The sequence below is a fragment of the Sciurus vulgaris genome (assembly GCF_902686455.1).
Source record: "Sciurus vulgaris genome assembly, chromosome: 12".
In the NCBI taxonomy this organism is placed as follows: Eukaryota; Metazoa; Chordata; class Mammalia; order Rodentia; family Sciuridae; genus Sciurus; species Sciurus vulgaris.
In genome coordinates, this window is record NC_136473.1 from 3,794,849 (window position 1) to 3,815,534 (window position 20,686).

A 20,686-nucleotide genomic window follows, 5' to 3' on the forward strand; every position below is an offset into this window, starting at 1 on the left:
TTCCTGAATTTAGAAATGACCATCACTCCAGACGCTGTCCAGTTCATAGCCCCAGAGTCCTTTCATTTCTAAAGGGCGTGGGGAAAGAGCCTGCAAAGTGTCTGCTTTAAAACGAAAAGAACTCTTGCAAGACCAGTTGTCCTCAGCAGACTGTGCGAGGCTCAGAGCGCGGCCCCCACCCCTGGCGGGGGGCGGGGCGGCGGGTCCCCCGGACGTGCGGTGCTACAGGTGGGCGGCGGGCTGGACCCTGCGCGCCGTGCGGTGCCCGGGAGGGACCCGGGCGCGCGGTGCGGTGGCCGGGATGGGCGGGCCGGGCGCGCCGTGCCGTGCGCGGGCGCGCGGTCCTGGGGGCGCGGCGCTGCCAATCGCAGACAAAGGCCGCCCAGGGAATCATGTGGTGCCGCGGGAGGAAGTGCCGCTTGTTTTCTTTCCTCCGGCCTCGGGGCTGCGGCGGAGCGCGATGCGCCCAGACCCCCGCGGGGGCGGGGGCGGCGAGCCCCGATGAGACCCGAGCGCCCCCGGCCGCGCCGCAGCGCCCCCGGCCCGATGGAGGCACCGCCCTGGGACCCGGCGCGCAACGACTCGCTGCCGCCCACGCTGACCCCGGCCGTGCCCCCCTACGTGAAGCTCGGCCTCACGGTGGTCTACACCGTGTTCTACGCGCTGCTCTTCGTGTTCATCTACGCGCAGCTCTGGCTGGTGCTGCGCTACCGCCACAAGCGGCTCAGCTACCAGAGCGTCTTCCTCTTCCTCTGCCTTTTCTGGGCCTCGCTGCGGACCGTCCTCTTCTCCTTCTACTTCAAAGACTTCGTGGCGGCCAACTCGCTCAGCCCCTTCGTCTTCTGGCTGCTCTACTGCTTCCCCGTGTGCCTGCAGTTCTTCACCCTCACGCTGATGAACCTGTACTTCACGCAGGTGAGCCGCGGGGCGCAGCCCCGGCGCCAGGCGCCTGCAGGGCTCTCACCTGGCGGAGCAGCCTGCACCCGGGGGCGGTCTCCGCCGCGGCGCAGACGGGAAAGGCGCTGGTTCTGGGGCCCTCAGAGCCGGTTCCACCTGCCTCCCTCCCTCCTTCTGAGTAACCCGCTTCGTTCCCGAAAGTGGCGAGGAGACGGAAGAGGAGGGCTGGGGCCGCCAGTCCCTCGCCCCCTTAGCTCAGCACCACTTGGTGGGTACGTGAGCGCCTCTGCGCACCGTGCGAGGCTGCATCTTCTGCATGCATCAGATTCGGTACCGATGGAGGGTACACACCAAGGAGGCTCGACCTCTACAGTACCCGCCTCATCCCTGTCTGCCTGTCTGAAGGCACCTGAGCCCGACCTGAGAAGGTCATCTACATATCGGCCCCACTTTGAGGCCGGACACCACCTTTTTTGAGTAATGGCAGGGTGGACCCGGCCTGGTTTTGATGAGGTGTTTTGAACCTCAGGCTTAGGAGCCCTATTGAAGTGTGACTTACCAACTCATTCCACAGGATTGCCTAACAGCAGTCTGGGGTCACACCCAGCTCCCCAGCTGTGGCAGGAGGTCAGGCTTGCTGTCTGAGCTCATCTGAGAGGCCCCAAGAAAAAAACCATAAAGGTTAACTGGGGCTCTTTTACAGGCACAGGATTCATTTTATGAGGCATATTGTTAAAAAGCTAATAGGTTGCATGTGAATTCATTTGGCTGCTGATTTACCTGTTGGCTTAATGAAAGTGCAGTAATTAATGTAAGCACTTTGCAAGTACAATGCAGAGCCTTGCACAGAGGTTTAACAGCCCTGCCACCACCATCATCATTATCTCTATTCCTATGAGCGTTCTAAGTATGAAAATGTCCATTCTTGCTAGGATTCTGCCCAAGGGAAAGGCTCCAACTGTGTCACCTGGCAAGGGTAATGTGAGAGCTGTCTCCTGGGCAGAGGCCCCACGCATGCAGGCATTCCATACCTTTTAACAGCTTGTCTTTCTCAAAATAAAATGTCATTGAGTAAAAAAGAAAGAAAGAAAAGTAATTGCTCTGGTGTAGTGAGAGTCACCAACTGAAAATTTGGAGGAAATACTTTTGGCTTAAGATGGCAGATGTGATGTTTAGTTGATGTTAACGTTCAGTGGGTCTAGCTGAGAGCCTTCTCATGCGTCTGGTGTATCAGCATATTTTCCAGTCCAGGAGTAATGGTATAGTCTGTCCAAATATTACTTTTAAACTTGCAAATGATTCAGGCAGTGAGCTACATTGCAGACACTGGGCTTTGTAATTGGATCCAAATTGGGTGGTTCCTGCCAGATGCAAAAAGTAAGTTGGTGTTCCCTCAAGAACTGATGATAGCAATATCACACATTGACATCTTGACTCCTGACCCTTTTGGGAAGGAGGAAGAATGTGAGGAACTGCCATGGGTCTCTGGTAATCACATGCAAATCCTGAACTTAGAGCCGGATCAGGGACTGGGCTGCACAGTTTTTGCACCGTCTGCTGGTTGGTGAGTAAATGCTGAGCAAGGGAAAAAGTGACTGGGCAGACAGAGCCACTCAGGCCAGGAGGCCCAAAGTCATGGCCCTTGTCTTCTTTTTGTCTCCCAGGCAGGCAGGTGTCGTAGCAAAGGGCGTTTTCCTGAAGGTCTAGGGAGGCTGGCAAGAGAAGGTGGCACTTAGGGCTGCATCTCAGACCCTGGCAGGCAGAGCCGATCCTGGCTCCCAGACAAGAATGCTGGAACTTCCGGGGGTGGTGGGTGGCTTTAAGGGGCTGACCCTGTGATGCTAGCCCAGCAGTGCCACTGCTCTCCTGCTGTTCCCACACACTTACTGTCCTATACAGCATTCTTAGCCATTGGCAGCACCTAAAATGGGGAGCTGCATCTCAGACCAAGGCAATCTGATTCGGGAGGGGGAGGGTGGCGTGCACTGTGCGCTAGGCACCGTTCTGAGCAGAGTGTCTTCGTGCTTCACAACAACCCTCTGAACAAACCCTGATATTGTCCATTCTACAGACAGGTTAGTGATTCAGCCAGGACTTACACCCACATCTGTGACATTGAATGTAAGGCTTGTCTTTATGGTGCATCGGAAATCTCTCAGAATGGGAAATGTACCCAGACTAAATGCTAACACATTGTTCTCCAGGACCTTAAGATTTGGGGAGATACAAAATATATCTATTACAATTAAGTAGGGGTACAGTTGCATTTAGGGCCATAGAGACTACATTTGGTGTAGTTAAGTGGTGGTTTGGAGGCAGCTGGGGTAATAAAAAGTATACATATGGCATTAACTCATGATTTAAGGGATGGCAGGAGTAGATTTTGAAGCCCTGGGGGACTGGAGCAGGCCCTGAGTCTTCACAGAGGTGGGTTCTGAGGCGGGAGGCCGGCTGGGAAGGGAGGGAGCAGTGTGGCCGAGGTTTGGAATTGGGAGCTTCCTGGAAGCAGGGTCCAGGAGGTGGAGGAAGCTTTTATCTGTTGTCACATCCTTGGGGCGGTACACTTCCTCATCCTAACCCCTCCAGTAGCCCATAGGAGGGCGCCCTTACCCTCCCCCTGGGACTGAAAGATGAGGCTCTGCAGCCCCCTGTGAGGTGGAGCCGTCCTCTTCTGCCACCCCCGTGATGCCTCTGTGCCTCACATACACACTGCACAGCTGTGGGCACCCACACCACCTGCCCGTGGCCCACACTGTGCAGCAGGCTGATTGTGGAGCAGGCTCCCCTTGCTTTACTTTCCCCCACATTCCTGTTTTGAAACTCTTCCCCGTTAAACCTCTTCTTCAGCCCCACTGAACTCTCGGGCAGACCTCAGGTTCCAGTCACACTTGGTTATTAAATTATTCTGTCCAGTTTAAATCTCCTTTCCACCCTCATCCAGGGCAGGCCTGGCTTCATGTCCCCCTCCATCTTCTGGGGCAGTTGTCTATGGCTTAGCCTGTCCACCCCCAGACAGGTCTTGCCCCGACTGTGTCTCCACTGGGCTGCAGCTGCGTCCTGGCCCCTCCCTCTCTCCCGTCCAGCACAGCCCCTTTCCTTTCCGACTCTGCCTTTCCCATGAAGTTGGGGGGCTACATGGGCCTCTCCTCCACTCAGCTGCACAGGTGACTGGTATTCACCAGGTCTCCTCCTGGGGCCACCCTCCCGCCCCCTTCCTTCCCTGCCTGGGAACCTGCTGAAATCCCAGGTGGAAGCAGGCGCCACCCTCCAGGCTCTGGTGCCCAGGCTCTGCGAGGCCTCCCTCTCTCACCCTTTGCTCTGATGCCCACGCCCGCTAGGCCTGCAGGTTCCAGGTCGGCAGGTGCTTGTCCAGGCTCCCTCGGTGACCTGGCCTGAGGTGCTCCTGCCGACAGGCTGACGAGTACCCTTTCCTGTCTCCACTCAACCTTCTAATGATCCCGGGTGGTGGGGAGGCGGCCAGTGGCAGCACCGGTTCTGCTGACTCTCTGCAGGCCCTCTGTGTGCAGCATGGGTGTCGGGCACACAAATTTCGAGCTCTTTCGGGACGTGGAGCATTAAGGACCTGTTGTTTCCAGCAGTGTGCCCTGGTGCCAACTCTGGGCACAGCTGAACCCAGGCCATCCTTCCCCTGGGGAAGTGGCGGACCCAGAAGCCTGAGGCCTTGTGCCGTGCTGCGCTGTGCCAGGATGTCGGATGGCCTTTCCCGTGGGGCCATTGGAGTGGGACAGCACGTTCAAAACCAGGGCGTGTGCGGGGTCTCTGCCCACGGGGCCTCATGCCCTCCATCACCAGGTCTTGGGGAGGCTCTCAGAAGCACACGCTGCAGCTGCTGGGCAGGCAGATAGTGAGCGGGCAGGTCTGCTTGCACGGCGGGGGGCAGAGGGGCGTGGAGTGGCCATGGGCTTCCCAGCACCTCTGTGGCTACGTGTCAGTTGGATGGAATGGGCCCAGCCTCGTTCAGTCCAGCCCCCTGACAAATTCCTGCCCTTGCTGGCCAGTGGTTTGAGGCACACAGTGGAGAGGTGAGGCCTCTCAGTGGCAGAGGTGTGCTGTGACCCCCTCACGCCTGTGGTCACTGTGTGTGCTCCTGGGTGTGTGCCTGTGCATCTGAGTGTACGTGGCTAGTGGTAGGACTGGTTCTGCCAACTCTGAAGTCTGTGTGTGAATGTGCACACATGCGCATGTGTGTGCACCTGTGCCTGTGTGCGTGTGCACCTGTGCCTGTGCATGCCTATGTGTGTACCTGTACCCGGGTGTGCCTGTGTGTGTACCTGTGCATGCCTGTGTGCGTGTGCACCTGTGCCTGTGCATGCCTGTGTGTGTGCACCTGTGCCTGCCTCTGTGTGTGTGTACCTGTACCTGTGTGTGCCTGTGTGTGTGTGTACCTGTACCTGTGTGTGTACCTGTGCCTGTGCATGCCTGTGTGTGTGTACCTGTACCTGTGCATGCTTATGTGTATGCACATACCTGTCGCATGCCTGTGTGTGTGTGTGTGGAGAGAGGCTGCGTGTGGTCTGCTCGCCCTGCACCTGCTCTGTGGAAGGAGCTTTGCGATTGTGCAGCACGGGTCCCCAGGCCTCTCTTCTGCACAGCTTCTTATTCTCTGCTGGTTGTCCGCTCGGGTGTCTCGGGACCATCCCCTGCCAGCTGAGAGGGGCTACTTTTCTTTAGTACACTCAGCATTCTGGGAAGGAGTCGACTTTACAGCCCATCAGAAACCCAGCCCTCGACCTCTGCTCCCAGCGGAGGCAGGACTCTGTCACCCCGGGACTCCCTGCAGTTGGTTCCGTTCACCTTAGCTCTTGCAGCGTTGGCTGTTTTTTTTCTCCTTTACCTTTCTGTGGTCAGACAAGCAGAGGCAGGGACAGACCACTGTCCTAAGGCCAGTACCATTGCCCAGGTGTCTTTAGGAGCCCAGCTCAGGCCATGGCTGACCACAGATGCTGTCCCCAGGCTATTCTTCCCAGCAGCTGCTGGGCTCTGAGTGAGGGGGAATTGAGGGCAGGGGTGGGGCAGCAAGGGAGGACTGACCAGAGAGGACTGTCACTGCGAGGCTCTTGGGGTTTGGGAACAACCCAGTCATGGCCTCCAAGGGCTGCTTCCGTCGGCCAGCCCCTGTGACCTGTGTTTCCGTAGGAGAAGGAAGCCTTTCTCTGACCGAACGCCTGTTGGTTCTGACCTTCCGGCGGCCGATTCTTTCAGGACAGGAATAGCCATGCACGCAATTCCAGCAGTACCTGGACATGGGCGTCACAGAGGTCTGCAGGGGCTCCTAAGTGTCGCTTTTCACTTGTCCTGCTGCTGAAGTTCAGCATCTTAACCTGTGAGGACAGACGAAGCCTGAGCGGGTCACTCTGCCAGAAGGTTGATGCCCTCCAGCCATGGGCGTGGGGCGGGTCATGCTGCAGGACACTGGCCAGCTCTGGGCCTGTGAGCCACCTGTGGTCTCTGCCTGTGTTTTTTTCCTTCTTTTTAAAATAAACTTTGAATGCTATTCTTAGCTCACATTTTGAAGATGGAGTTGCCCTGGGGCTGTCGTTTCCTGGCCCCTGGGGACCACAGACCTGTGTGTTTTTCCAAGATCCCACCCGCCTTTCCTCTGTAATCTTGCTGGGCAAGTGCTCTAAGCAAGTCAGAGGCAGGCTCTGGCTCCTCCCTGGGCCGAGGGGGCACCCATGCAGGGGTGCCTGCCCCCCTCCCCTCCCCGCTGGGAGCCGCAGCGTGGCTGGACCTGTCCTGGAGACTTCCCGTGGAAGGAAGCACTCAGCTCCTCTGTGCCTGGCTTCTCTCACTTAGCACATTGTTTTGAGGCCGAACTTTCCAAGGCCTCTTCTTCTGTGGCCAATGGACAGTGGGGTGGTTCCATTGCTGCCTCTGTAGCCATGCTGTGCACAAGCTCCAGTGCAGTTCGCACCTCCGAGGAACTTGGCTTTGGCCCTGGAGGACAGACTGTGTAGCTGGTTTCTCCTCGTGCAGCTGGCTGGTGTCCCTCAGCAACGGCCTCTTCGGATGTTGGGGGCTTTATTCCTTCACCTCCATGATTCCCCCTCAAGGACGCTTGTTTAAAACAACAGTGGCTTTGATGTTATTTAAGTATAAGTCAAATCCATGTGCAGTAAGTCTTGTTAGGATTAAAAAAACTGCAGGAAAATGAAATAAAAATATTTCCAAAACCCAGATATCCACCAAGAGAGGCTGGGGGACAGAGCTTGGTCAGAGCTGCTGCCTGTAGCTCAGGCCATTGCGAGTTCACCCCATCACCCTGGCCTTCCTGCTAGTGGCCATTTCTTGGATGCTGCTGGCATCGGCGTGTCTTCTGACAGAGCTGGGTGACCAGGTCACCTGCCTGCTGGTCTTGGGTCGTGGTGGACAGTGTGAGGCTGTTTCCTCCTGCACCTGCTACAGGTGGGCTGGAGCCTCGGCCCTACCCACGTTGGTTCGGGGCAGCTCCTGGGGTCCAGACCAAGGCAAGGGTGAAGAGTGGCGGGGCGGATGTCTGCTTCTCCCCCAGGGCCGAGCGCAGCACAGGAGGGCCCTCCTCTGTGACAGCCTGTCACATCCTCCCAAGTCCTCCCCGCTTGGGATCAGCCATCCGTACTTCCTTTCCTTGTTCCTGACAGGGTGAGGACTTGTCCTTCACCCTCCTGACTGCTGTCCCTTAAAGCCCTGCCTGCAGTGAGTTAGGGGCAGCACTGGGAGGAGCCGTGCTCTGCTGCACCATGCCACTCCCCCCACCAACCCAGGTTCCCATGGCCCTTCTCCCAGTGGAAGGACACGGGGAGCATCGTCTAATACCATGGCACGTCCGGCAAGGGCACAGGTGCCCTGGAAAGTCTTTCTTGGAAACCTCTCTCACTTCTGAAGCAGAACGTCGCTTGTGGGAACAGGGGGATCAGACATTTTTCACTGCTAACTTCTTTGGTAGAGTTTGCATAGTTTGTCCTCAGGGATCAGGGAGGCTACCGTCTCTACTGAACTGGTAGGGCCAGCATGGCACTGTCCCCTTGGAAGCCAGGTGCAGGGACACCTGTGGGGCTCCCCAGGGCAGTGGACTCAGGTCCTGGAACAGGACCCCGAAGCTCTCAGGAGGCCAGAGAAGGCTGAGGATATCCCGGGGAGCTCTGGGGTTCGAGTGCAGAGGATGTCACGGGCCCGTGATCACACATGGAGGAAGCTCCCCCAGGGGCGGTTGTGTGTTCTGAGTCAGCACAGGACCAGGAAGTGAGCAGGACCCACCCCTTGGGCTCAGGGGTGGGAGCTGACCCACGAAGACCCAGGACCGGGGCGGCCCCAACAGAGACGCAGCGCACTGTGGCTTTGGGCTGCCCCGCCCGGCATGCTCCTTTTCCTTTAATGGGGTCCGTGCCTCTGGGAACCCTGGGTCGTCTCTGGGTCCGTTCATCTTTAGGACGCTCTTTGAGGAAATCCCAGGAGAGTGGCTTCACACCAACTCCTGTGGGCACACGGACGATTCCAGTTGACGCGGCTGGTGGGATCCCAGCCCCCCGCCCCCGCGTCCCCTGTGCACAGCGCCAGCCTGTGGGAGAGGCGCTGGACCAGTGGTTGCATCTGGCCACGCGTAACTGGGCCGCCCAGACATGGGGAGCAAAGAGGGCGTTCGTTTTTCACCCAGTAAGAACCGAGGGTCCGGGGCGGGAGCAGCGCCCCCTTCCCTCAGGGTGGTGGTCCTCCTGGTGTCTCAGCTCACTGCAGTAGGGAGGCACTCCATCCCCATCGCCCCACATTCCAGACGGGGAAGGTGAGGGGGAAAGCAGAAGGCACGTTTCTGGAAGGCAGTGTCCTCAGAAATCCCTCATGGACCCCTGCTTGTGTCTCGCTCTGCCGAGAGGCGCCAAGTTGCAGCTGCTCACAGTGGGGGCGTCCCGAGAAGGCAGCACTTAGCCGGGTGGCCGGAGGCCCTGAACGCGTGGGGTTCTGGAATGGTAGGAAGGAGAGAAGGGCGGGGCCTCAGGAGGTCAAGCCAGAGTGTCTGCCACATGGCCACTAAGTACTGCCCAGTGAGCAAGACCCCACCTCCTAGACCTGCATGGAGGACCTGCGTGGGACACCTGGCCATCTGCTGGTGACCAGCGTCCCCATCACCGGTTGCATTCGGAGAAGAAAACAGGAGATCCCACACAGCCCTTGACTCCTTTCTTCCTTTGCGGCAGCTTCCTGGAGCTCTGGCCGCCGGCCCATGGCCAGTGGCGTCTGACTTTACTGGGGGCTTGTGTGAGTTGGTTGGTGTGACCCCCAGGTGGGTGGAGGGGAGGGAATATGGCTGTCCTCCGCTCCCAGCGCCAACTGCCCTGTAAGCCCCAGCTGGCTTCTCCTGCGGAGCTGTGTGCACCACAGGCCTGGCGGGCCAGTCGCTCCAGTGCCTAGGACCCTGGAGTGTGCGTGGGTGGTTCGCTTGACCAGTCCTTAGTCCCAGGACCCGCAGACCATATCTGACATTTGGAAGGACAGAGGAATAACTGACAGCAAGGAGGCAGTCTTGCCCTTGGCCTCTAGGAGAGACCACCTCCAGGCAGAGCCCTAGAACCCTAGGACTCTTCAGGGAGTCCTGCAGAAAGGGGTCCTGCATCTGGACTTCAGGGACACTGGCTGTCCTGCCCCCCTGCGCTGCTGACTCATGACTGACACTGGGGAGACCAGGCCTTGGGGCTTGCCCAATTCCCCAGTGTCTCAGGAAGTGGGCAGCCAGAGGAACCAGAGCAGGTGCTGAATGCACGTCTGTGTTCCTCACCTTTTTGAGCGTTAGAGTTCCTTTTATGGTCAAGAAAACCTCAGGCAAGAAGTTGCAAATTGAGAATCATGGTTGGGAACATGTGAGGACAGACAGTCCCAGCAGCCACGGCATTGGGACAGCAGACAGAGTACTTGTCAGGGTTGGGTGTTTGTCTAAGTGCTCTTCATAGTTAATTCTCCTCAATGTCTCAAAAGCCCACAGAGTGGCTGCTGTTATTAGTCTCCTTTACAGGGGAGGTAGGTACTTGTGGCACAGAGAGGTGTGGTGACTGTCTCAAGGCCACACAGCTGATAATTGGTGGAGCCAGGATTTGAGCCCATGTAAGGCAGCTCTGTTGGAGGTGGATAAGTGGCAGCGGCCTGTTTAGATGGTGGGACCTTTGTGAACATGCGGGAGCCAGAGCCATGTGTTTCCACAGAGACCTGTTCTGGGAGAGCCGGCAAGTTGCAGAGGGCTGTGGGGCTACTGGCACCTCTGTGAGCAGAGTAAAGCCCTGTGAGACGTCCTGTAGGTTGTCTGAGTCACACACCTAACAAAAGACAAGCCTGCTGGGTATAAAAACACCAAGGCCAGGAGGGTGGCCACTGTGATCACCCGGGGCAGCGTAGAGCCCAGCAGGGCTAGACCAGGTGGCTGTGCCATTTCTGTTAAAAACAAAGCAGGGGCACAAAGTGCAAAGCTCTGGGGTTGGTGAGGCTGTGGTGGGCACACCGGCTTAGCAATTTCTTTCTGTACATGATACATCCTGTAACGTTCAAGGGGCTGGGGTGCAGCTCAGCGGCAGAGCGCCTGTCTAGGGTGTGCCAGGCCCTGGGCTCCCTTCCAGTACCAAGAAAAAAAAAGTCCTATCATCAGTCTGTGGCATTTTCAAAGGTGTTTGCATTTAAAAACCATGTGAGAGAGGCTGTTTCTTTGGCCTTGAGTTTGCCTGGCACACTCCATTTCAGACCCCCTTGTTCCTGGAGGGTCTCCCCTGGGGGCCTCAGCCTGCAGGCAGGACCACGAGCCCATGGGTCAGGGGGTGAGAGTTCAGTGTCCCCCTGTCTGTCCTTTTCTGGGGGCAGCGTTTTAGGAGGTGGGTCTCCGACAAGGGCCTCTGAGGAGGTCACTGTGGGGTTTACAAAGCAGAATGGCCACGCAGAGGGACTCTGAGCCCAGCCTGGAAGCACAGAGCTTCATTCAGTCGGGCTGCCTCGGGACAGCAGAGGTCTCTTGTGCTGAGCTTCGCTGGACGCTCGTACCCACAAAGAGCAGCGTGGGACGGTGCTGCCAGAAGCAGCCGATGTGACCTCAGCGAACATAATTGTAAGACGACAAATGCCAGCTTGGAGTCACAGAAAACATGGGCGGCTGGAGTTCAGAGGGTGGGGAGAGGTCGGCCGGGCAGGGGACTGTGATTTACGGGGTCAGGAGGAAAGTTCAGCGGCTCGCGGGCCTCTCCGCGTCCGTAGGAACATACGTCAGCGGCCGTGCTCGGGACCCTGTGCTCCGCAGGGCTGGGTACAGGGCTCAGGGCTGCTGCTGGGGCACCGAGCCACCCGTGGCGGGGCTGAGGAGGCCACTGCGTCACCACACAGGGTCCCCAGGCTCCCTCCGAGGCAGGCCGGGGCCTCTTCCAGCAGCCACAGCAGAAGCCCAGTCAGGCTGCCGTCAGGGCCCCCGAGGGCCTGCGGGGCTCTAGCTGGGACTTCAAGGAGCAGGGGCCGTGGTGCCAAGACCAGAGGAACTTGCTGCGCAGCGGGACCTGGATTTGCAGGGCCGCCTTGGGAGCTCCTGCCCCTCCCCTGTCCCCTGCCCCTGTTACACCACAGGGGAGCCCCTGGAAAGACCTGTGCAGACTTCCTGGGAGGGGAAGGGGGGGAGGAGGTAGGACTCTGTTCTCACCACCCATTTCTAAGCCCCTGGGGACCTGCAGCGTGACCTCACCATCCCCGGTCCGTCCTCCCTGCTGCCTCAGTTTCCTGGCCTGCTGGGCCCTTGCTTCCCTCCTCCCTCCCCGGGTGCCTCCCTGGGCCCTGCCTCCACCTGCACCACCCTCCTTGGGTCACCCAGACTTAGGAACAAGGTTCCCGCACCCTTCAGTGACCTCTTGCCTGCCAAGCACTCAGTTTTGAAGAGGAGCTGCGCCTAGAGTCCACTGGCCGCTGCCACTTCCGGCGCCGCAGCCCACTTCCGGCGCCGCAGCCCACTGGCTGTGAACTTCCCCCAGGGCCTCCCTGGCTGCCCAGAGAGAGGCAGAGTGTTATCCTGCCTCACCTCCTGCAGGTCACCTCCACCCAGCAGAGGGGCCACCTCCTGGACTTCCTCCCAGTTCTTTTAATTTTAGCAGCTTTATTGAGCTGGAAGTCCTACTGACAGCTGTACTATATTCTCAGAGATTGCGGCCATCTCCACGGTCAGTTTTAGACATTTTTTACGGATTAGCAGTCACTGTCCACCTCCCCTAGCCCTGGGCCCAGGCTGCCTCCAATCTACCATGCCTCTGATTTGCTTTCAACACACACCTTCTCTGTCGGTCATGGTGCTGGCCATTTGCTCTGGCCCCACCCGACTCCTCTCTTTCTGTCGTGGTGTTAAGTTTTCTACTGAGGATCTTTAGCATCTCTTGCCAAGGGTGCGCACGTTCCTGGCCTGGCCTCAGGCTGCCTCCAGGCACCATGAGCCCTCTTGTACCATGCATTTCTCTTGGAGATTGACAACATACTCGCTTTTCAAAGAGAATTCCTGGAGGGAAAGTAAGTGCATCCCTGCTGGTGTCTAAGTCTGTTTGTTCACATGACATTATTTCCAGTAACATTTATTATTAATTTCTAGCTGTTGGAAAAGCTTGAGAAACAGTAAATTCTTACAAGTGGAATTAGGGCAAAGCCTGTGAATGTCTTACAGACTCAGAGTGGACCAAATCCCTGATGACCATCCCAGGAAACCCTGTCTTTCACTGAGATCTAGAAAGGGAGAGAGCTTCAGGGGCCAGGGACTGCGGGAAGCAGAGAAACGCTTTCTTTATAAAGGAGTGGGGAAGGGCTGGTGGTGGCAGGGCGGGGTGGGTGGCCTACACTGCCCACGGGACTGGCCGCCTGTTTTGTAGCTCTTGGCTGGGGATACCATTCTGCAGGTCCTAGGCAAGAGACACGGCATTGTCCAAGCGGTGGGAAGGAGCAGAGACCGCATAGGAGCTATGGATGAACCCTAGTCCACCCAGGTCCCCTCCTTTGTCCTCCTGTGACCAAGAGCTACATCTGCAGCAGGTGCCAAGATCAGTAAAGAGCTGATGTGGCCAACCCAAGGTTGAGCCCATGACCTGCAAGTCCAGCTGAAGCTGGAGCCCTTCGGCAACTGCTGCTGTGGTTCTGGGTGTCTGGGTCCTGCCTCTCCAGGAACGCCACGGGCCCCCTGAAGTCACGGGGTGAGACTTGTCACATCCTCTTCCTCATTCCTGAGGACACTTGGCACAGAGCCAAGTCCCCAGGACATTGTTCCCTAGCTGTCCCCTGGCTGGGGCTGCCACTCCCTTGGAGACCCTGGGTGATGCCCTGGGGTGACACAGTTGCAGTGCAGAGGTGTCAGGTAGAGTGGACGAGTTGGAATGAGTCCCCTGACTCTAATGAGCCCCACCATTGTGCAATCTGGAAATAAAACCCTATATCTCTCTGACAAGGTGGAATGAGTTTTTAAAAAGGGATAGTGTAGTTTCTTCTCCTGGCTTTGATATTTTGAAGAAGCCTGTTACTGAAAACAAGATCCCCTGTCCTGTCCAACAGACAGTCACATGTGAATCTGTTCCCTGCTCCTTAGTGAGGCTGTAACTTTCCTCCTCACTGTGGGTGGCAGGGACATACCTCAGGTGATGCCGCTGGCCCTCATCCCACAGCAGGCCATCAGGACGCGGGCAGGGACACTGACTCTGCCACTGTGGTGCCACTACCAGAGCCCCTAAGACCTTAGTGGATTTCTGGGTGAACCCCTAGTTCCTACCTACTTCCAAAGGGACTTAGGATGGCCACAAAGCTCACGTCAGAAACCCCATCGCTCCTCCAGGTGGCTGGCTGGCTCACCTGCAGAGCCCCGGGGAGGTGGAGAAGTGGGAGGTGCTTGCCTGAAACCTGTGGGAATACCTGCGACCCACCCTCAGTGCGGGTTTGGAGTCCTCAGTGGGGGCACCTGAGTGTGGGTGGGGTGTCTTCCCTGGGCCCCCTTCTCCCGCACCTGGTGACACCACTGACTGATGGCAGCTCATTCTCTGGGCCGGCATTCCCCAGGAGCTGTGGCCTGGCATGGTCGGGATCACCTGGAGAACTTACTGAACTCGAGATCCCTGGGCCTCTCCCCCCGCCTCCGGCCTGGGATCTCCAAAAGGGTGGCTGGGACTTGGTTTTTCACAAGTTCCCCAGGGGATTCGTCTCCTGAAATTCCGAGAACTGCTGAGAAGGTCATCAGAAGAGTGTTTTCTAGAATGGCTGTTCCCCATGTGTCAGCCCACAGTCTCTCTGAATCCGCGGGCACCTGGGATCCACTAAGGATTTCCTGGGGTTCCCCTCAGATACCCATCCAGCAAACCAGTTCCTCCTGCTTCCTCCTCAGAGGAGGGACAGCTGTACCTAACTGTGCCCACTGTGGTTTCAAGGGCTGCCTGTGCCCCGCACACACCAGAGCCCAAGCTTCTGCTGGGCGCTCTTTTATTTTGGCCCCAGGCGATATGCATCTGTCCCTTAGAAAAATACTTGCAGGGACTGAGCAGATCCTCAGAGGAGGCCAAATGCAGAGTGCTGAGCGGAGGGAGGCCCGGTGACTGGGGGATTCCTGGGGGAGAGGGGCCAGGAGGGTGATGCAGGTTTGTGGCCGGGGCTCTGGGGAACAGGGAACCTTGTGGCCTAGGGAGGTCCAGAGGCCAAGGGCAGGTTTAGAAGGTCCATGTGGAAGTTTGCTTAGCAGCAGGGAATGAGTCCTTTTTGCCCAGCTTTATTGAGATGTAATTGACAAAAGTGTACTTCGGGGTGTGCAATGTGAAGTTTCCGTGTGTGTGTGTGTGTGTGTGTGTAGTGAAGAATTCCCACCACCAATGATGGGCACTCTGTCATTGTACATGGTTACTCTCGTCTTCTGTGCTGAGAACGCTTAAGATCTACCTCTTAGCAGAGTTCCAGTACGTAATGTGGTACAGTTGACCGTCGCCACCATGCTGGGCTAGGTCTCCAGGACTTGCTGACCTGGGGGTGGAGGACGTCCACTGAGCGGAACAAGCACCACTGTCACCGCTATGTGGGACCTTGGAGCCGGACTCACGGAAGCAGGAGGAGGGCTCTTGGGCCGGGGGTGTTGGTCAGAGGGCCCAGCCCGCTGGGAGGTGGGTCTCCTGAGCCTCCGGGGATCACCTCTGAAGAGAGGGCCTTGCCCCTCACTCTTTCACCCCCCTTTCCCTCCCTTAAGCCCGGGGGTTCAGGGAGAGCCAACACAGGGGCCCATGTGATATTGCTCTGCCGGGCTCCCCAGGGGCCTGGTGAGACTGGTCCATGCATCTCCTCACTGCGGGGCGGTGGCAGCCGTGCCGCCTGGAGTGGGAGCCGCGGTGGGTTCCTGCTCTCTGCCGCCTCTCCACCTTCTGGAAGGTTCTGCCAGGCGAAGGCCACACCCGTGGGCTTCTGACGCTCCCGAGGGTACTGAACCGTCAGTACTCCCGCACGTCTGAGCTGCTTTGTTATCTCGACCGCAGATGTGGAGGTCTGGGTAGGTGGACGCACTTGAGTGATGCTACTTTGGTGCCCGTGGGAAGGGTGGACTCTTGATCCCAACCACACACGTAAAAGAAGGGAGGCGCCTGGCAGGAGCTCAGAGCTGCCTCCACTTTGGTTTTTTTTAAACCATTTTTAAATACCTCTACTTTAAAACCACACGCACAGCTTGAAAAGTGGTGCACATAACAGGAGTTCTCATGGAAGGCGGCATCTGTGTCGGGCACGGGCGCAGGCCTGGGTGTGAGGGAAGGCGGGCACCGGGCGGTGGTGGCATGGTGTCAGTGTCAGCCCACTGAGCGTCCTTGTTTCCTGTCATTGCAGGTGATCTTCAAAGCCAAGTCAAAATACTCTCCAGAATTACTCAAATACCGGTGAGTGCCTGGGACATTCCCTCCACGGCAGAAGGTGCATGCGCTGGCGCCTGACCCCAGTTCCCAACTGGGAAGCACATGTCACCCCTCTGTGAGCCCCCGGGGTGGTGATATTTGCCTGCGAGACCATCTGTCTTGCTCGTGAGAGTCGACTTCTGAGTTGGGACTTACTGGGTCTCTCGCAGTGGGTGTACGTGTTCAGCAAGAGCTGTCTTGGCTGAGCAAGGAGGAAGTAGACGGGAACCAGTCAAGCCCTCTGTCCACACTCAGTGGGCACTTGAGAGGTACAGGGCCTCCGCAGAAGAAGCGGGTTTCCTGTGGGCCAGGTCCCCTCCCTCCCCACCTTCCCTGGTCAGGTGCCACCGTGGCAGCGCCCCTCCCCTACGGCCCCATTGCTAGCTGCTGAACCCCTCCTTCCCTTGCCCTGCCGCTGTAGCCTCCTGCCAGCCTCCTGCCGGGGTGCGTGCACATCCAGCAGAGATCGGCTTTGACCCCTCAGTACTCAGAGGCGGGAGCGTGGATGAAAAGCATATGCTCTGCTTGTAAAGATGTCCCGAGCAGCACAAAACCTCGTGGAGCAGGACAGCAGCACATGCAACTTGCCCGTGGCGTGGCCCATCTCTGCCCCGGGCTGCTGTGGACTTGGGAGGCTCAGACATTTTTGGAAGAGTGGCTTCGGCTGAGATGCCCAGGAGAGGGTTAGGGGTCCCCTCCAGTGACATGCCCATCTTATGGGAAGAGGTGGCACCACCTGCTTTCCTGTGGGGAGGGCCTGTAGCTTTCCCCAGACTTTCAAAGATCTGCAACTCCCCAAAGCCAAGAGCCAGTGGCTTAAAGAATGGTCAGGCTTGGCTAGAGGGCAGTGAGGGAAAAGGCCTCTGCGGGGAAGGCTGAGTTTGGGGGCCCTGCCCAGAAGCCTGGTTCTGGAAGACAAGTCACCTTCCCTGGTCAAGATGAAAGATTGTTTTGTTACTTTAAACATAAGCTAAAGTGTACATGTTGTTTACTTAAATACAGTTGGTCCTCCATATCCATGGGCTCCATGTCCATGGATTCCACCAACTGTGGATCAAAAACATTCAGGAAGCCAGGCGGGGTGGCGCATGCCTGTAATCCCAGCGGCTCAGGAGGCTGAGGCAGGAGGATCTCGAGTTCAAAGCCAGCCTCAGCAAAAGCGAGGCGCTAAGCAACTCAGTGAGACCCTGTCTCTAAATAAAATAAATAATAGGGCTGGGGATGTGGCTCAGTGATCAAGTATCCCTGAGTTCATTCCCTGGTACAAAATAAAACCCAGGAAAATGGTTGCATTTGATCTGAACACATACAGACGTTCCCCTTAAACAACACAGTCTAACAACTATTTGCATAGTTTTTGCCACGCAGTAGGTGTCAGAAGTCCTCCAGAGATGATTTAAACCACATGGCAGAGGTGCAGGTTCTGGGCAGGTACTGTGCACTTGAGCAGCCATGGACTTTGGTACCTCAAGGGTCCTGGAACAAGCTGCCTGTGGACATGGAGGGATATATGTGTAATCTGAATTATGTTCATCAACACTTTAAAATTTTGAGTTTGGTGTCGCCCCCTCAGACAACATGCAAGGCAGTGACTTGACTTTCTCTGAGGTGCAGCAAGTTGCGTGGGGCCAGCGGGCGAGTCCAGGGACTGCTGGAGCTGCCTCAGCTTGTGGTCTTCCCATCTTGCTAGCTCCCTGCACTGCGTTTGGAGAGTCAGTTTGCATTTCCAGCAGTTCCGCTGGAACTTCAGAGCTCACTAGGTTGGTCCTGAGGAGGCTGAGCATCCCTAACCCAAAACCCCAAATGCCCTCAAAACTGAAGCTTTTTGAGCACTGTGAGGCCTCAGGTGGAAAATGCCACACGTGACCTCAAGAGAGGGGTCACCGTGAGAATACAGCCATGCTAAAATGCTGTAGATCACCTTCAAGCTATGTGTATAGGTGATATGAAGCATGAGTGAATTTCTTGTTTGTTTAGACTTGGGTTCCATCCCTAAGATATCGCATTAGGTACATGTGAATATTTGAGAATAGAGAAGTGTCCAAAACCTAAGACACTTCTGTCCCTTGCATTTCGGACAAGGAATACTCAACGTAGTGAGTTCAAGTAGGTGGTTCTCCCACTTCTGGTGACAAACCAGCCAGCCTTTCCTCCACCCCCTCGACCAGAAGTACAGATCAGCCGGGGGCCTGGAGCAAGGAATGAGCGAAATCTGGAGTGGGTGCAAATATTCCACCTGGATCGTGGAGCCGATTCCATCCTGGAAATGACCGGTTGAGGCTGGGCAATTAAGTGTCTCCCGGAAGTGGGTTATGAAAAACCAGTAAGAGAGGAAATTGCTAAAAAGCTTTCGGCCTCGTGTATGGGGCTGGGGTTGGGGGGCAGAGTACCTGCCAGAGGTCAGCTGTGCAGACCCCGGGGACTGTTCTCACTGTGAGGGGGACTCGCAGAGATGGAGGGAGAGGTGGGTGGGGGAGTGTGGTGGGATCCAGATGTTGAAAGTGAATGTTTGGGTCAGAGAAGGTAGAAATTGTCTTGAAGCAGCAGTGAGAGGCTCCAGTGGGAGAAGCCTGTTAACTCAGACCTAATAATTTAGTCGCCAAGGTAATGCGGTCCCGGGAGTCATTCATGCTGAGGCGCAGTCTTTGTATCCTCTGTTGAACTCCCCATTTCTCTTAAACTAGATGCCACTACAGACGTTTCAAGCCACTGTTTGTCCCCAAGATGTTTGGTCTGTGGCTTCTCCACAGGCTGGCTTCCCTAGTCAGTAATGACTCATCTGAGATGAAACATAAGCCATTAGTCTGGAACTCGCTTAAGCTTCCCATCCCAAGCCTTTTCTGCAGCAGGTCTGTGTTGGAAGATAATTTATGTCAACCCAGCCGAGAACCATTTTATTTTTTGACGAAGGGCCCCCTTTCCTAACACACGAGCTGGCTCAGGGTTTTGCTGGGGCTGGTGCCAGCCTGATTCAGTTCTCCTCTTTCTCAGTCTGTCTTTTCATCTCTTTGGCTCAGGAACCGCAGTGCAGGGCAGGGGAGTGTTCAGGAGCACTTTGATTTTTAAGGGTTTCAAGTGTTTTCTCTCCGCCTCTGATTTTTAACAAGTTCAAAATGTAATGAGCCTGGTTTCGCATTTCCCTGTCTTAGGAAATTTGTGACGTTTGGAGAGGAATTCAAACATCTGTAGTCCATTGATTTTTTCCACCCCCTCCTGGTAGCGGCGATGTCTGGGCCGCGCCGTACATGCCCGCCTCTCCGAGGCCAGCGGGCAGTGTCCTGAGTGGTCCCACACACCCCTCTTCTGGCTCATCAGCCACGCTGACCCTTCTGGTCTCACAGAATGATCCCTCCGGACGCTGGCTCATCTGATTCTCTTCTTTCATCTTTTCTCTCATTCTGCCGGGGTGGGCTGTTTATCCTGACTGGTTTGTGCTGATGAGAAGTAGTTTCGGGCAATGTCACAACTCCGTCCTCGTGGAACATGCTTTTGGACGGCTCCTCTAGCCTCCTGCCCCACACACTCCTTGCCCCAGGCCCTCTGCCACAGTGCAGCCCACAGGGAAGCTGAGATGTCCCAGGTTTTGTGAAAGTCAGGCATGCTCGTTAGAGAGACACTATCAAACAGAAAGTCTGCACACAGGTTGAATATCTCTTCAAGGGCTCAGGATCAGAAGTGTTTCAGATTTTGGACTGTTTGCATAGACTTCCCTGGTTGAGCATCCCTAATCCCAAATCAGAAATTGGAAATGCTTGAAAATCTGAAACGTTCTGAGATGTCACATTGGTGCTCACAAAATTTCTGATTTCAGAGGTGGGTGCATGGCTCGGTGGCGGGGCACGTGCTAGCACTTGAGAAGCCCTGGGTTCAATCCCAGCACTGCAGAGAGGGGAAAAAAAAGTTTCTGATTTCTCAGAGCCTTTGGGATTTCAGGTTTTTGGGTTAGAGATGCTCCAGCAGCATAAACATACAAAAAGAAAGAAAACAAATCTACAGGGCCCCAAGGCGAGCCCCCCACCCCAAGGGGACACTGATGCAGCCATCGCAGGTGTTTATACACAGTTCCCCAGACAGAGCTGCTGCTGTTCACCTGGTACCTGCCGTTCTGCATTCTGACTTTTTAACTTACGTGAGATCATACATATCTTTTTCCAAATTGTTTCCAATCTCCCAACACAGCCTCTTTCTTTAAGATGATAACAGACTTTTGTTTAGCAGGCTACAAAGCCTCCGAGGCTCAGGGAATAGGATTTGATAGGAATCAAGGGGGCGCGGCTGGCAAGCAGAAGTGGGGCTGCCCAGCGGGTTGGAGCTTGTCCACAGACCACCTGCCTTTGGTGCCTGGGCTAGGGTTAGGGTTGCTTAGGGCTCAAGTGAGTTAGAAAAGGACATGAGTTCTGGCCAGAGCCAGGAGGCAGTGTGGCAGCCGTGAGGCTGGCAGAGGAGGCTCAGATTGGAGAAGTGGGTGAAGAATCTGTTGACCTGGACCGTGGCTTGTACAGGGGGGTGGGAATCAGAGGCGACCTTTATGGCTCCGTGAAAAATCATGGCACGTCTCACAAAGGAAGAAACTCAGGCATATTAGGAACGTCAGGAGCTGAGTCTTGGACACGCTGGCATGAGGCATGGGGCCTCCTAGTGCAGCCATTGGGGCCTGAGTTTGCTTAGGGCAGAGGCAGGGGCCCGAGATGTGTTTCGAATTTGGTCGCAGAACAGTTGTGATGGAAGATGGAGAGAGTGCGCTTCCTCAGGCAGAGCCCGGGGCAGGACGCTGCCTTAGGAGGGAGGACAGCGGAGAGCAGGGCTGCAGGGGAGGGAGGGATCCCCAGCAAGGCTGGCAGGCCTCTGAATCTAGTGACCAGATGGCAGAGCTATTTGCATGCTTTGTCACGAGTGCC

The 20,686-nt window shown here is 56.4% G+C and overlaps 1 protein-coding gene across 1 annotated transcript in view; it reads left to right on the forward strand.

Annotated features, from left to right (window-relative positions):
* Positions 1 to 220: 220 nt before the first annotated feature.
* Positions 221 to 20,686, forward strand: part of GPR137B (G protein-coupled receptor 137B) — a 32,826-nt gene continuing 12,360 nt past the window's right edge. The window contains exons 1-2 of the mRNA XM_079106892.1: positions 221 to 915; positions 15,724 to 15,773. Coding sequence (XP_078963018.1) covers positions 502 to 915; positions 15,724 to 15,773 — 464 coding nt within the window. The 5' untranslated portion in view covers positions 221 to 501. The remainder of the gene's footprint in view (positions 916 to 15,723; positions 15,774 to 20,686) is intronic.